This window comes from Scyliorhinus torazame, chromosome 2 (genome assembly GCF_047496885.1).
Source record: "Scyliorhinus torazame isolate Kashiwa2021f chromosome 2, sScyTor2.1, whole genome shotgun sequence".
Classification (NCBI taxonomy): Eukaryota; Metazoa; Chordata; class Chondrichthyes; order Carcharhiniformes; family Scyliorhinidae; genus Scyliorhinus; species Scyliorhinus torazame.
The window spans coordinates 63729503-63746436 of NC_092708.1; the positions used below are offsets into that span (position 1 = coordinate 63729503).

The window sequence follows — 16934 nt, forward strand, 5'->3', positions numbered from 1 at the left end:
CTGGATGTTATAAGTATTTATTACAACGCATGTTGGAGTCTTTTCACCCAAGTGCACTTGGCAATGATCTTTTTTTAATGATTGTGAGGTTTTGGTAAGCATCGTCAAGCTCCATAGCCATTCATGCCTCCCTGCAGCATTATTTCATCTCCACTTGTAAGGCTGCATATTACTCTTTTATTGTTTCCCATTCTCTCCGTGAGTGGCGGAAGTTGGTTGCACTCGGTGACATTTGAAACGTCTGCCAGAGTGTGTGATTCAGAGGTGTGTGCCCATCCTGATGAAGTTGTCTAATTGCTGGTGAACATGTTACTTTGCTCCTGAATGGGATGCGCAGAATGGGATTTTCCAATATTTTGCCTTGTCAACTCAGACAGGAAAAGCAGAATGCAGCCTGCTGACTATCCTGCCGGCTTTTCCCACAATAGTTTTAGACACTTAGACAAACAAAATTCAAGGAGGCGGACCCCACGACTCAATTTTGGAGGGAGGGACTCTAAATGAACCATCCCTGCCAGCAACCTCAAGAGTGCCCCATTGTGAGAATGATAAAAATAGAAAAAAGGAACTCTGCCCCCCATCCCTGACTGCCCCCTTTCCATGGAATCCCCCTCCCCATGGACAAAGACCCCACTTCTCCCCTACCCGCATGGACACGGAATCTCTGGTACCTCTTCCATGGAGCAGCGCCAGGAGGTAGTGCTAGGGAGCAGTGCCAAGGTAATGTGAGCGGGTAGCGCTAGTGTACTGCCTGGACATGACACTCTTGCCATTGCGGTCTGTACTCACCTATCCGCCTCCGTGGATTCTCTTTGCCAGTCCCCTGCTTTCAAAAACCCGTTTTAAACCACGGCAATGGGATGTCACGCCACTGGGGATGGGCGGGTGGAGATTTTTCTATGTGGGGGGAAGTTACAGCGAGGGGGCCCGCTAAATAAATTAAAATGTATTATAATGAGGTTCCTGTCATTGCATGATGGAGTCCGGGGACAATCGAGCAAGGTAATCCCACTGGCATAAAAGCTGTTTTCGATCTCCTGCTTACTTCTCTGCCATTCCTACCTGCCGGAAATGGGGTGAAAGTTCCCCCAAATACTGTTGCTTGTCAGAATCCCTCTGTGAACGCCAATTGATACGGAATTCTTTACAATACTGTGTAATCAATGGCTTAGGGTTCATAGCAAGGATTGAGATTTGTGGGAACGAGCCTTGCATGTCCTCGCAGTCTGTGTGACGTGAGATCATGAGCTACCACATCCCGAGACAAGTAAAGGCGTCTGTAGCATTGCCTTTCACTCCTCTCTGAGTGTGAGCTGTGCCTTCTGTGGACCGTTGGTTGTGCCAAATGTCTTTGTGGATTTGGCTCCTCCTCGTCAGCAGCTGGTCCTTATTGGGGCCCCACTGGCTCATGATCCTCAGAGTGCCAGTCTTGCTTGAGCTGTGCCAATTGGCGATGGGCTCTTCTCATTCGCATCAAATCTATCATGGAGGGAGTGTTGCCTGCAGCCTACATTCTCAACTCTTCCTTGTTCCTGTGAACTGATACAATTGAGCAATCAATGGTAGTTCCGGCGAATGGTCTGCCTCCATTTACAAGGCAGCCATTCATTCATCAGCTCTTGATTTTGCCTTAATCTCCACATCACACACACCAAGGCTACTCCCTGCAGGGTGATTCCTTGCAAAAGTCCCAAGTCTGAGGAGGCACAGTCAGTCTTGTGTTGATTGTCCTTCAATGACCTGTACAACAACTATGGATAATCAGTCTGCACTTCTGTCCTGACTGCAAGTATGGTGACTTGAATGCCATGCTCAATGCACTAGAAGTTGGAGGTTTGTAGGACTGTGTGACTGGCTGGTTGGGAATCTACACTAAATTTAAAAAATTAAGCATTGGTAACTAATTAAACATAATTACTTAATTATAATTTAGAGGGATATCTAAGCCAGAGATCGGAGAGTACTATATTTAGCTTTCGCATTTCTATTAGAAATCTAGTGCCAGGAAACAGATAGTTAACAGTAACTTTGAAATTGAAAAAATATATATTTTTTTAAAAAATAAAAAAAATTTAATTTTAATTTTAATTAATTGACGCGATGTCAGTTAGAGGGGTGCAGTGCTCTGACTGTGAGATGTGGCAGGTCCAGGAGGCTTCCAGCGTCCCGGATGGCTTCATCTGCAGAAAGTGCACCCAACTGGAGCTCCTCACAGACCGCATGGTTAGGTTGGAGCAGCAATTGGATGCACTTAGGAGCATGCAGGTGGCGGAAAGCGTCATAGATCGCAGTTATATAAATGTGGTCACACCCAAGGTGCAGGCAGAGAAATGGGTGACCACCAGAAAGGGCAGGCAGTCAGTGCAGGAATCCCCTGTGGTTGTCCCCCTCTCGAACAGGTATACCCCTTTGGATACTGTCGGGGGGGATAGTCTATCAGGGGAAAACAGCAGCAGCCAGAGCAGTGGCACCACGGCTGGCTTTGATGTTCAGAAGGGAGGGTCAAAGCGCAGAAGAGTAATAGTAATAGGGGACTCTATAGTCAGGGGCACAGATAGGCGCTTCTGTGGACGTGAAAGAGACTCCAGGATGGTATGTTGCCTCCCTGGTGCCAGGGTCCAGGATGTCTCCGAACGGGTAGAGGGCATCCTGAAGGGGGAGGGCAAACAGGCAGAGGTCGTTGTACATATTGGTACTAACGACATAGGCAGGAAGGGGCATGAGGTCCTGCAGCAGGAGTTCAGGGAGCTAGGCAGAAAGTTAAAAGACAGGACCTCGAGGGTTGTAATCTCGGGATTACTCCCTGTGCCACGTGCCAGTGAGGCTAGAAATAGGAAGCTAGAGCAGCTAAACACGTGGCTAAACAGCTGGTGTAGGAGGGAGGGTTTCCATTATCTGGACCACTGGGAGCTCTTCCGGGGCAGGTGTGACCTGTATAAGAAGGACGGGTTGCATCTAAACCGGAGAGGCATAAATATCCTGGCCGCGAGGTTTGCTCGTGTCACACGGGAGGGTTTAAACTAGTATGGCAGGGGGGTGGGCACGGGAGCAATAGGTCAGAAGGTGAGAGCATTGAGGGAGAACTAGGGAATAGGGACAGTGTGGCTCTGAGGCAGAGCAGACAGGGAGAAGTTGCTGAACACAGCGGGTCTGGTGGCCTGAAGTGCATATGTTTTAATGCAAGAAGTATTACGGGTAAGGCAGATGAACTTAGAGCTTGGATGAGTACTTGGAACTATGATGTTGTTGCCATTACAGAGACCTGGTTGAGGGAAGGGCAGGATTGGCAGCTAAACGTTCCAGGATTTAGATGTTTCAGGCGGGATAGAGGGGGATGTAAAAGGGGAGGCGGAGTTGCGCTACTGGTTCGGGAGAATATCACAGCTGTACTGCGGGAGGACACCTCAGAGGGCAGTGAGGCTATATGGGTAGAGATCAGGAATAAGAAGGGTGCAGTCACAATGTTGGGGGTTTACTACAGGCCTCCCAACAGCCAGCGGGAGATAGAGGAGCAGATAGGTAGATAGATTTTGGAAAAGAGTAAAAACAACAGGGTTGTGGTGATGGGAGACTTCAACTTCCCCAATATTGACTGGGACTCACTTAGTGCCAGGGGCTTAGACGGGGCGGAGTTTGTAAAGAGCATCCAGGAGGGCTTCTTAAAACAATATGTAGACAGTCCAACGAGGGAAGGGGCGGTATTGGACCTGGTATTGGGGAATGAGCCCGGCCAGGTGGTAGATGTTTCAGTAGGGGAGCATTTTGGTAACAGTGACCACAATTCAGTAAGTTTTAAAGTACTGGTGGACAAGGATAAGAGTGGTCCTAGGATGAATGTGCTAAATTGGGGGAAGGCTAATTATAACAATATTAGGCGGGAACTGAAGAACCTAGATTGGGGGCGGATGTTTGAGGGCAAATCAACATCTGACATGTGGGAGGCTTTCAAGTGTCAGTTGAAAGGAATTCAGGACCGGCATGTTCCTGTGAGGAAGAAGGATAAATACGGCAATTTTTGGGAACCTTGGATGACGAGAGATATTGTAGGTCTCGTCAAAAAGAAAAAGGAGGCATTTGTCAGGGCTAAAAGGCTGGGAACAGACGAAGCCTGCGTGGAATATAAGGAAAGTAGGAAGGAACTTAAGCAAGGAGTCAGGAGGGCTAGAAGGGGTCACGAAAAGTCATTGGCAAATAGGGTTAAGGAAAATCCCAAGGCTTTTTACACGTACATAAAAAGCAAGAGGGTAGCCAGGGAAAGGGTTGGCCCACTGAAGGATAGGCAGGGAATCTATGTGTGGAGCCAGAGGAAATGGGCGAGGTACTAAATGAATACTTTGCATCAGTATTCACCAAAGAGAAGGAATTGGTAGATGTTGAGTCTGGAGAAGGGTGTGTCGATAGCCTGGGTCACATTGAGATCCAAAAAGACGAGGTGTTGGGTGTCTTAAAAAATATTAAGGTAGATAAGTCCCCAGGGCCTGATGGGATCTACCCCAGAATACTGAAGGAGGCTGGAGAGGAAATTGCTGAGGCCTTGACAGAAATCTTTGGATCCTCGCTGTCTTCAGAGGATGTCCCGGAGGACTGGAGAATAGCCAATGTTGTTCCTCTGTTTAAGAAGGGTAGCAAGGATAATCCCGGGAACTACAGGCCGGTGAGCCTTACTTCAGTGGTAGGGAAATTACTGGAGAGAATTCTTCGAGACAGGATCTACTCCCATTTGGAAGCAAATGGATGTATTAGTGAGAGGCAGCACGGTTTTGTGAAGGGAAGGTCGTGTCTCACTAACTTAATAGAGTTTTTCGAGGAGGTCACTAAGATGATTGATACAGGTAGGGCAGTGGATGTTGTCTATATGGACTTCAGGAAGGCCTTTGACAAGGTCCCTCATGGTAGACTAGTACAAAAGGTGAAGTCACACGGGATCAGGGGTGAGCTGGCAAGGTGGATACAGAACTGGCTAGGCCATAGAAGGCAGAGAGTAGCAATGAAAGGATGCTTTTCTAATTGGAGGGCTGTGACCAGTGGTGTTCCACAGGGATCAGTGCTAGGACCTTTGCTCTTTGTAATATATATAAATGATTTGGAGGAAAATGTAACTGGTCTGATTAGTAAGTTTGCAGACGACACAAAGGTTGGTGGAATTGCGGATAGTGATGAGGACTGTCGGAGGATACAGCAGGATTTAGATTGTTTGGAGACTTGGGCGGAGAGATGGCAGATGGAGTTTAATGCGGACAAATGTGAGGTAATGCATTTTGGAAGGTCTAATGCAGGTAGGAAATATACAGTGAATGGTAGAACCCTCAAGAGTATTGAAAGTCAAAGAGATCTAGGAGTACAGGTCCACAGGTCATTGAAAGGGGCAACACAGGTGGAGAAGGTAGTCAAGAAGGCATACGGCATGCTTGCCTTCATTGGCCGGGGCATTGAGTATAAGAATTGGCAAGTCATGTTGCAGCTGTATAGAACCTTAGTTAGGCCACACTTGGAGTATAGTGTTCAATTCTGGTCGCCACACTACCAGAAGGATGTGGAGGCTTTAGAGAGGGTGCAGAAGAGATTTACCAGAATGTTGCCTGGTATGGAGGGCATTAGCTATGAGGAGCGGTTGAATAAACTCGGTTTGTTCTCACTGGAACGAAGGAGGTTGAGGGGAGACCTGATAGAGGTATCCAAAATTATGAGGGGCATAGACAGAGTGGATAGTCAGAGGCTTTTCCCCAGGGTAGAGGGGTCAATTACTAGGGGGCATAGGTTTAAGTTGAGAGGGGCAAGGTTTAGTAGAGTAGATGTACGAGGCAAGTTTTTTACGCAGAGGGTAGTGGGTGCCTGGAACTCGCGAAGGAGGTGGTGGAAGCAGGGACGATAGTGACATTTAAGGGGCATCTTGACAAATACATGAATAGGATGGGAATAGAGGGAGACGGACCCAGGAAGTGTAGAAGATTGTAGTTTAATCGGGCAGCATGGTCGGCACGGGCTTGGAGGGCCGAAGGGCCTGTTCCTGTGCTGTACATTTCTTTCTTCTTTGTTCTTTGTTTGACCCATGCTGCCTCCGCACATTAGATAAGGCCATTGATTCTTGGAAACTGCATCCATTCTGACATACTTCTTGTTCGGATACTGCAAATGTACATGGGAATATTGGACTTTAAAAAAGCCCTTATATTTTACAAATGGACACACACTCCAGCCACTGATGGGAATGGCAGCAGGCAGTTCTCTAAGGAACAGTGGAACTCCTCCCTGTGGTTCCAGACAAGGCAATTCTCAAATAATCCAAAGATTGATTGCCATCTCTGGTAAAGACAAATTAACATAATGGTTATCCCATCCAGAGGCCCTGGGTATAATTACCTGGATCGACTAGTGGGTTGTGTGTGTGTGTGCACTGTGAGAAACAGCAGCTAGAAGTTTGCTACACTGAAAATAATACAGTAACCAAGGCAGGGCCCCTGCAAAATAGCCAGCTTTTGCAGTAACATCTAAAGCTCTCCCTCTCTGATTGTGAAAGTCTGTCAACCAGCAGGTGGGAAAGAACTGCAATCTCTCTACCAAACTACAGAACACCTAAACTAAAGAAACAACTACTGAAATCGACCTGTGTCGGCCACAACGCATCATCATCTACTCCTCACAACTCAAGGACTGTTCCATGTCACTTTTTATTTATATTTACTTACTTTTGGACCTAATTCTTACTTCAATCCATATGAATGTTGATGCAAGTGCTTTATCATTTCTCTGTCACTGTTTAGTAGTTCATAAACTTGCTCTATCTTAACTCAAGAAAGCGTGATTAAATTGGCTTATTTTTAAACATAACTATCGGGTCTGGAATAGGTATCCAAGAGGAAGGGTACCTTGTTAGATTAAACCTTCTTGCTACCAGTAGTGGGTGGTGATGTGTTATGTAATCTGGGATAACACAGGCTGCAACTGGATGCAGCTTTGACCAAAAGATACTCCAGACCTTGAAATTAGTTCAATCTGATTTATTGAACCAGTAGAACATTTAGCACAGTTCTCTATGAGTTTGACTCTCTGCTAACCTAAGTGTGGTTACTCTGTCTGACTGAACCAGACTAGCTCTTAGCCACGTGCTGGAGGTGTGATACTGTACATACACCCTGACTCACTCTGTGGATGTTCATCAGTGGAAAGAGGCAGAGTGTGAATGTCTCATGCCTTTTATAGTGAGATACCACCCCTGAGTGTCCTGCCTGCTCATTGGTCATGTCATGTTCTCTGTGTTCATTAGCTGCCTGTCTGTATATCATTATCTGCATGTTTGCATACCATGACAGGTGGATTGAATTTAAAAAATGGCATCAGTCCTGACTTCTCACCCAGGTTTGTAAAAATTTTGGGGGCAGACAATCACAAATCGAGGTGTCTCATTCAGGTCAAGAGTTTTTGGGGAACCTCACCTAGGGCTGGTCATAACACATAAGGATTGGGTGCCAATTTAGACCATTTGTGGTGCTGTACTTAAACAAAGGATCGCATGAGTGCTTACCATTAGAAAAGAAGCCAAGCTCATTCATTGTGCCTGAGACCCTGAAGCCAGCACTCAGTTTAGCCATGCTCTCCATGGTCTGAACAAGTTAAAGGGTGCCCCTTCAATTTGCCCAAAATAGCTGTGCAGAACTCCTCCCATACGCATTGTGACTCCTGCCATTTTTTAAAGCATGTTTTTCCAACTGGGTCATTGATCACTGAAGGCGAAAATGGAGCTGATTACATTTGTGAGTGTGTCCAACTTCTAGACTCCCCCCCCCCCCATATCACCTACCAAGTTCTTCTTCCCATACTTCTCCATAGTCACCACCATATTATTCCCATTCTTTCTGTCATTCTACAGCCTTTCTTGGTACCTATGACCTCATCAGTGTTCAAAATTGTTCATGTTGTTAATCTTATCCTCCCCCTGGAATCAGTAATGTTGATGCGCCTTTGTTGTACATGATCGCCACCCTACTCGAGATCACATGCACTGTGACTTTCCGGAGCCCTATCACCATGAGACCATTGAATACTCCATCATGACTTTTCAATTACCGACATACAGACTGCAGAAGAGGCCCCTGTTTGTGACTGTGCCATCTGCCTCACTGAACCATGCCTCTAACCCACAGGATTCAATGCCGTAAGTGATTGACCATGCCTGGTACAACATACTGCACACTATCGTCACTGCCCAGAGTAGCATTCGACCCAGGCCTGTGCCATGTAGAGCCCCCTCAAATAGGCCACAAAGCCCCAGGACAGTCTATTCAAAATGCTACTGACATTTTGGCCACAGCCCCAGGACAGTCTGTTTAATATGTCCCCAACAACCTCAGAATAGTCTGTTCAATGTGCCCAGACAATGTGGCCACAACCTCAAGACAGTCTCCGATTTCTCCTTGGTCATTCTTATGTGTCTTGCCCCAAGACAATCTTTCACGACTGTGCTCTGTTCCACCATCTCCCCCTCATTCTGCCGCCTCATTCCCCCTCCCAGCAGATATTGCCTCTTGTGCCCAGCCTTGGCAAAGCTTGTGGTAAAAGCACCTGAAATCTCGCAGCAACGTTCTTAAATGTAGGCGAAAGAAGCACCTACATAGCTCAAAGTCATTAACGAACTGAAACTGTCCAGGTGCACACCAGTTATGTGCAATTAGGAAAGAGATCATTCTAATTATCTGCTGGCAGTGTGCTTAATTTGGAGGGGCAACATAATTCTGGTGAGTTGACCTTTTAATGAGCATTTGTGAGATATAAATGAATGCAAATATAGTTCCTGACACAGATCAGCGAGAAACTCGACCCGCCTTTAACCTGCCGTCAAAGTCAGGAGAACAAAATTCCAAACAAATTTGGCACCAGTAGGAAACTGACTTCTGAAATCACACCAAGTTTTGTGCCCCAGCCCTGGACAGATTACCTGCCCTGGCGGGAGGGGAAAACTCTGCTCATTGTGTTGACAGCATCTATGAGACGTAAAATGTATTGGATTTCAAGGATAGTTACTGCATTAGTAATTACCTGTTTTTTTATCAGCGCTGAACGTCAGCTATTTATTATTAATAACAATTTATAGAACCATAGAATTCCTACAGTGCAGAAGGAGGTTATTCGGCCCATCGTGTCTGCACTGACCCTCTGAAAGAGCAGCCTACCTAGGCTCACTCCCCTGCCCTATCCTTGTAACCCCAACTAACTTGCACATCGTTGTGTTTGAGCACCCAAAGGAAACCCACGCAAACATGGGGAGAAAGTGCAAAGTCCACACAGTTACAAACTCCAAGGCCGGAATTGAACCCGGGTCCCTGGCGCAGCGAGGCAGCAGTGCTGACCACTGTGCCACCTTGCCACCCATGTGTTGGTATATTCAGCCACCATTTGTATGTATATTTTTAAAATAAATTTAGAGTATTCAATTTATTTTCCCAATGAAGGGGCAATTTAGTGTGGCCAATCCACTTGCCCTGCACAGATGTGCTGTGGGGGCGAAACTCACGCAAACACGGGGAGAATGTGCAAACTCCACACGGACAGTGACCCAGAACCGGGATCGAACCTGGGTCCTCGGCGCCGTGAGGCTGCAGTGCTCACCACTGCGCCACCATGCTGCCCTCATTTGTATGTATATGATGAGAAGGAGCAGTTACCAAAAACAAATTTACACCAGATTACTGGTCTAGTGACAATACCACTATGCCAGTACCTCCCCTGGTTAGCTCTCAAAAATGCTGGCCAGCCAGCGATGCGACGCCCGCATCCCACAAATGAATAAAGACAAAACACCGCCTCTCTCTGTGAAATCAAGTTCGCACCTGTCCAGTGTCTTTCAAAATTTCCATTTGCTTTTTGTTTTCAGATAGTCTGAATGTAGCACTCTCCTCATGCAACGTGGATTTAGTACAGACACCGTGTATGAGTGGAAGCTGTGCAAGAAGCTCCCTCGCAGTGACGGCTGTGACAGATTTTGCCCGAGATGGAAATCGTGTCAGCAGTATTAAAATTGAGCCTATTAAATCAAACAATCTCCTGTGGCGAGGTTACATCCCAAAGGATATAAAGGTCAGTATCAAAGAAAACCTTTTTAGTAGCTTCAACAGATCATTCTGTATTTCAGACTCAGAAGTCATGAACATAGTCATTGGATATCAACGCATGAAATTGTAAACCATTGTGCTAAATTGAAACAAGTACTGCTATATTTAACATTAAAACAACTGAAAAGCTTAATTTACTGGTGATTCAGACAATTTGCAATTCCAGAGATATATTAAACCTTGGTCCTTTGGTCTTAGCATCGTACGGAATCAGAGAATGGTTACACACACAAATAGACCATGAGGTTAATGTTGATGTTTTTCTCTGCTTCAGCTGCCTGGTCTAATCGTATGATTTTGTTCACTCCAAGTTCTTCAGTCTCCCTCTAGTAATGTACCCTGTATGTCTTTTTTAATGTATTTTCCAGTCTCCATTTTTCATTTTATTGCACTTTAAACACCACAGGGAGAAATCAGGTGGTGCCAAGGAGGCAGGCAACACCGTGGGCACCTGCCTGGGTAGGACCACGTGGCATTCTTCAATGATATCAATAAAGAGTGTCACGCTGCCTGTCCTGGGGAATCAATGCATGCATAGAACCCATACTATGTGAACAGATTTCTTTTTAAAAAATATTTTTCTTGAAAATGTTAATTTTTAACAAACAGGAATTCAATAAATGTAACATAGCTGATGCTACACTATATAAGGTAGTGATACAAGCACACAGAAAATCAAGACGTAACACAACATTTCATATATTTTCATAACAATACTAATTAACCCCCTGGTCACTTCCAGGATGTTTGATCTCCACTCTGTGCTGTGCCAGCTACTCCCAGCAATTGGGCTGGACAAAAGGGGCAATGGCTGCTAAAATGGAAAGCAAGACCCCAGATTTGGGATTCACTGAAATGACAGAAAGTGCTGGAAAAAGGTCTGGCAGCATATGTGGAAAGAAAAACAACAACTAATGTTTTGAGTTCAATGGGCTTTTTGGTTGGCATGGACTAGTTTGGGCAAAGGGCCAGAGTCCGTGCCGTAGATTCTATGATTCTATGACTCTTCTTTGTAACACAGGAGACCTTTCTGCCATGTGTGCGTGTGTTTTTGTGTGTGTGTGTACGCATGTGTGTGTGTGTGTGAATGGTGGTTGAATGAGTTGGGCAAGGGACAGTAAGGATGGTGTATATTCTGGAGAAATCCCACTAAAATTTCAGTTTGGAAGTAATAAAAATGGGCACATGCAGAGCAAGGCGTGGTTGCCAATTTGGGTAATGCCAGACCCCCCTGATTGCCAGTCCTTCTGCAAATAGGTGTGGCGACAGTGGGCACCCTTGCCTAATGCCTCCAATCAGGAGATAGTACCCTGAGCTCAACACGTTAGTTCGTACCCTTTCCTTAGGTGATCTATACAAAAGTCAAACCCATGAAATACATTTCTGTCCAGGTCAGGTAAACAGATTTCTATCCCTAAATGCTGTTATCAGTTTCAGATTTATTTGATTGTCCTATTCATGACAAGGATGATTGTCTTCAATGGACCCCCCTTCGTCCTTACCGCAATTACCATTGATTTCTGTTTCATCTTACAATAATTCCTCTCGCTGACCCATGATGATATTGGTCAAAGTTTCATTCCATTTAACCTTGAAATCGTCCTTTTATTATCTTGCCTTCATTTTCTTTTTTCCCACCCTGATATTTTACTCCTTTCTTTTCCAGTATCATAGAGCTTAATTATATTGCCGTCAGTGCTTCCAAAATTCAGTGTTTCCCCGACTAACTTTGCTTCATGATCAAAAATAAGGCTGGTGTTTTCTTCCATGTCTGAACCGTAACATATCCATTGTTATTTTTCAATCAAAACATTCTCCTTATTGCAAACTGTATAACAACAATTCAATCCCTGAGCTCTCTCTAAATTTTATAAATTTATTGCTCTATCTCTGTTCCACTGTTTTGCAGTCTGTCTATACTTCCAGTAGTGACCAATCCCTTTGCTATTCTTTAACTTGATCTGGGCCAATTCTTTGTTAAATATTTATGCTCTGGTGTTACAATATTGTTCAGAATTAATATTCTTACGGCTTTTCTTCACTCATGTCCACACTGAAAATGTAATGCCTCAAAATATATAATTGGCAATTTTGACCCAGCTGCAACCACATTTCAATTGCTGTTATTTTATAAGGATTTTCTACTTCAAATCATTGTCTCGTGTTCCTAGAGTTGGTCCTTGTTGGGGGAAGTGATTTCCGTGCCTCCCCGTAGCATATTCCTGGCTGATGGGAGGTGGCCCACCATTGGCTGGCAGTGGGATCTTCTGGTCCCGCTGCTGCCAATGGGATTTTCCATTGAATCCACCCCATGCCCCCGGGAAACCCGCGGCGAGGGTTCACCATTGGCGAGAACGGCTGGAAAATGTCCCCATTGTTTCTGTGTTGTGCTTTAACATACATAAATTGTAGTTTGTATTCCTTTGAATTGGTGACTTTGGAATCGTTGATGGGACAATGTACAAGGAGCTTTAATCAGTATTAGCTCAAAGGTAGCATTCTTGCTTCTGAGCCATAAGGTTGTGTTTTTGAATCCCAATCCAGGGGCTTAAGCACTTGGTGGCAGATATTGCAATACAGGCCGCGATTTAACGGCCTTGTTAGCCCCGAGCACAAATGTCATTATGTCCGCTAAATCTTGTGAGATTAAAAACAGGATTTGCGCCGTCAAGATTTCGGAATGTGATCTGTCCAGCCCCCCTCCGATGAAGTGATCTGGTTCACCCCCAGAAAGGACCCAAGTCTGATTAGCATGCATCAGCATGTCATTAGTGGGCGTCATGATGCAACTACCTGGCCCAATGTTTCTTCCTACCCATCAGTCGTGACATTACCCCAGCGTGAATAACTACTGCGTTTTAGAAAGGGGGACCTGGCGACATGACCTCAAAGAGGGAGGTCGGAGGTGAGCATGAATGTCACCATGATCCACAATGGAATCCAAAGGGAGAGAGGGCATCGGACAGTACTTGGGGGCTGTCGAAAAGGCTGCAAGTGACCTCCCGGGGACTTAAAAGTTCATTTGTGAAGGGGATGCTCTGGGGTGGGAGAGTGATTCCCTCAATGCCATGCAGCTTGGCCAGTTGGGCTTGGTGAGTGAGTGTATGTCCATCAGACAATGGTAATTGGAGCTCCCTCTTTGTGGGAAGTATGGAAGGAGGGTGGGAGGAGGGGACTGCTGGCTGCCACTGAGTATTACCCATGCAGTGATTTTAAGTTTGGAGGGATGGTAGCAATGAGCTCCTGATGGCTGTCACTTGAGTAGTCAGGGTGCATAATAGCATTGCATAGCGCTGAAGGAGGAACCGATTGTGTGCAGATAGAGTGCTGACGCTTGTAGGTTTGTTTCGATGTCACAAGCTTTTGGAGCGCTGCTCCTTCCTCAGGTGAATGAAGAGGTATGTTCCAGAAACATATATATAGACAGATTCAAAGATGCCAGACAATGCTTGGAATGCGAGCATTAGCAGGTGATTAAATCTTTACAGATCCAGAGATGGGGTAACCCCAGGTTAAAGAGGTGTGAATTGTGTCAAGCCAGGAGAGTTAGTAGGATTTCGCAGGCCAGATGGTGGGGGATGAATGTAATGAAATGAAATGAAATGAAAATCGCTTATTGTCACAAGTAGGCTTCAAATGAAGTTACTGTGAAAAGCCCCTAGTCGCCACATTCCGGCGCCTGTTCGGGGAGGCTGTTACGGGAATTGAACCGTGCTGCTGGCCTGCCTTGGTCTGCTTTCAAAGCCAGCGATTTAGCCCTGTGCTAAACAGCCCCTGTGTGACATGAATCCCAGGTCCCGGTTTAGGCCGCACTCATGTGTGCGGAACATGGCTATAAGCTTCTGCTCGGCGATTCTGCGTTGTCGCGTGTCCTGAAGGCCGCCTTGGAGAACGCTTACCTGGAGATCAGAGGCTGAATGCCCTTGACTGCGGAAGTGTTCCCCGACTGGAAGGGAACATTCCTGCCTGGTGATTGTCACGCGATGTCCGTTCATTCGTTGTCGCAGCGTCTGCATGGTCTCGCCAATGTACCACGCTTCGGGACATTCTTTCCTGCAGCGTATGAGGTAGACAACGTTGACCGAGTCGCACGAGTATGTACCGCGTACCTGTTGGGTGGTGTTCTCACGTGTAAAGATTTAATCACCTGCTAATGCTCGCATTCCAAGCATTGTCTGGCATCTTTGAATCTGTCTATATATATATGTTTCTGGAACATACCTCTTCATTCACCTGAGGAAGGAGCAGCGCTCCGAAAGCTAGTGACATCGAAACAAACCTGTTGGACTTTAACCTGGTGTTGTAAGACTTCGTACTGTGCTCACCCCAGTCCAACGCCGGCATCTCCACATCATGGCTTATGCTTGTGGCACTGATTGGCTCGCCAGAGTTAATCCTTCACAACCGCAGCTCCCCACAGTGCCACATCCAAGGCTGAAACTCAGATTTCAGGGCCGGCAGCTTAGATTATCATAGAATTTACAGCGCAGAAGGAGGCCATTCGGCCCATCGAGTCTGCACCGGCTCTTGGAAAGAGCACCCTACCCAAGGTCAACACCTCCACCCTATCCCCATAACCCAGTAACCCCATCCAACACTAAGGGCAATTTTGTACACTAAGGGCAATTTATCATGGCCAATCCACCTAACCTGCACATCTTTGGACTGTGGAAGGAAACCGGAGCACCCGGAGGAAACCCAAACAGACACGGGGAGGATGTGCAGACTCCGCACAGACAGTGACCCAAGCCGGAATCGAACCTGGGACCCTGGAGCTGTGAAGCAATTGTGCTATCCACAATGCTACCGTGCTGCCTGCTTGTGCCTGGGAAACAAGGGCCAGGTGGCTCACATCTCCCAGGGCCCCCAGCTCCTGCATGTTCGGACCCTTTGTTCCACCCCCCCTACTTACCAATGCCCACCCTCACCATCCAAATGTCGACGTCCAGCTGTGTTGATAAAACACAGCTCCCTCCTGAAAGAGCCTCCCGTGGTCCCATGAGCAGGGGAAGGCTGCCTAGGCTGATGACCAGCTGTGCGTCTGTGTGTTTTGGAGATGGGACAGGAATTGATATCATTGAGTGCGCGAGTGGTGCAGACAGTGTTCCTTGGCTGGCTGCTCCCAACTAAAGTTGGCCAATGTATCAGTGCATGGTAATGATCCATTAGTGGAAAATAAGTCTCTCTCCCTCTGTTCCTCACAGGTTTATTTTGGATATAGCGATGGAGCCAGTGGAACCTGCTGTAATTCTTATTGATGTCCTGAGGAAGGAGCAGTGCTCTGAAAGCTAGTGTTTGAAACAAACCTGTTGGACTTTAACCTGGTGCTGTAAGACCTCTTACTGTGCTCATCCCAGTCCAACATCTGCACATTATTCTTATCGGTGCGATGGAGGAGGAGAGACTCCCAACGTCAATATGCAGTTGCACTGATGCTGGAATGTCAGCCTGAGGACCGTAGGCCATGATCAGTGGCCAGAGGCTGCACCAGCCGGTGAGGATGCACCAAGGCAATGGAGACAGTGGAGAGTGTATCACTGTAGGTTCTCTTTTGTTGCCTCCCCAAGTCCACGTGCAGCCGGAGACTCCGGCTTACGAGGGAGACAGTGAGCCACCTTTGTCATGTCCTCACGAACTGGACACCACGTGCCGCAGGAGGACACCCACTCACTGTGGCCATGAAGGTTATGGCAGCACCAAATGTAGATGCTTCTGGCTCCTTACAAGCTCCAAGGAAATCTTTGCGGGGTCGCACAGGCATCCACACATAAGTACATCCGTGAGGTAACAGATGTGCTCTTGACTGGGCAGGAAAGTTAATTCACATTGACCTGGACCAGGAGAGCCATGGTGAACACTCCATTGGTGGTCCGCCATAAGTGGAGGGGGCAACTGATTGCAACTATGTGTCTCTCCGCTTCTCATGGCACGAGGGTGTCCCTTTCATCAACCGTAAATGATTCCACTCCCTAAGTGTGCAACTGGTCTGCGAGCACACTCGGCGCATAATGCAGGTGTGTGCCCATTTCCCAGGGAGCATCCATGATAATTTTATCCTTGGCCAGTCTCAGATCCCGACCTTTTCGAGCGACACCCAAGACTACAGGGATGGCTCCCTGGGGACAAGAGTTATCAGGTCAAGGCGTGGCTGATGATGACACTTGCAAAGACCCGATACAATGAAATGTGCACTGCAACTCGCACTGTGATAGAGCAGACCATCGACATCTTCAACATGCATTTCCGGTTCCTGGACAGGTGAAGTGGAGGCCTGTAGGATAGCCCACAGAGGGGTTCCTGCATAGTGGTGGTTTGCTGAGCCCTCCACAACCTGGCACTGCAATGGCACAAGGAGCTTGTTGAGGTGATCTGGAAGAGCTGCGCGTGATGAATGCCAGCTGCCTTTTCAATGCAGGAGGGTGAAGATTGATGTGTTGGGTGCTCTGGATCCGTGGAACACATACAGGCCACCAACACTTAAAATAGTACAACACTATCTTATTAAGTTAGAAACTGTTGTTTTACTGTGGGTTAACACGATGTTTGATTAAACTAAAGACCTACGCCTGTCCTAACCAGTCTATGCACTCAGCACATGGTGAGGATCTGTGCTGTAAGCTGTAAGCTCTGTCCTTGTAGGAGGCTGCATCCTGAATGAGCGGGAACTCTGATGCCCTCTGTCTTTATAGTGCGTGTGCTCTAACTGGTGATTGGCTGCGGTGTGTGTGTTGATTGGTCATGCTGTGTGTCCATCAGTGTGTGTGTCTGCACCATGATATACTGGTGTACATTATGACATCCCCCCTTTTATAAAATAATGTATGTGTG

At 46.7% G+C, this 16934-nt stretch overlaps 1 protein-coding gene across 2 annotated transcripts in view; it reads left to right on the forward strand.

Moving 5' to 3' along the window:
• Window positions 1–16934, forward strand: part of LOC140388121 (von Willebrand factor D and EGF domain-containing protein) — a 455711-nt gene that overhangs the window by 156552 nt on the left and 282225 nt on the right. For both annotated transcript variants that reach the window (XM_072471788.1, XM_072471798.1), the window contains one exon: window positions 9869–10071. In XM_072471788.1, coding sequence (XP_072327889.1) covers window positions 9869–10071 — 203 coding nt within the window. The remainder of the gene's footprint in view (window positions 1–9868; window positions 10072–16934) is intronic.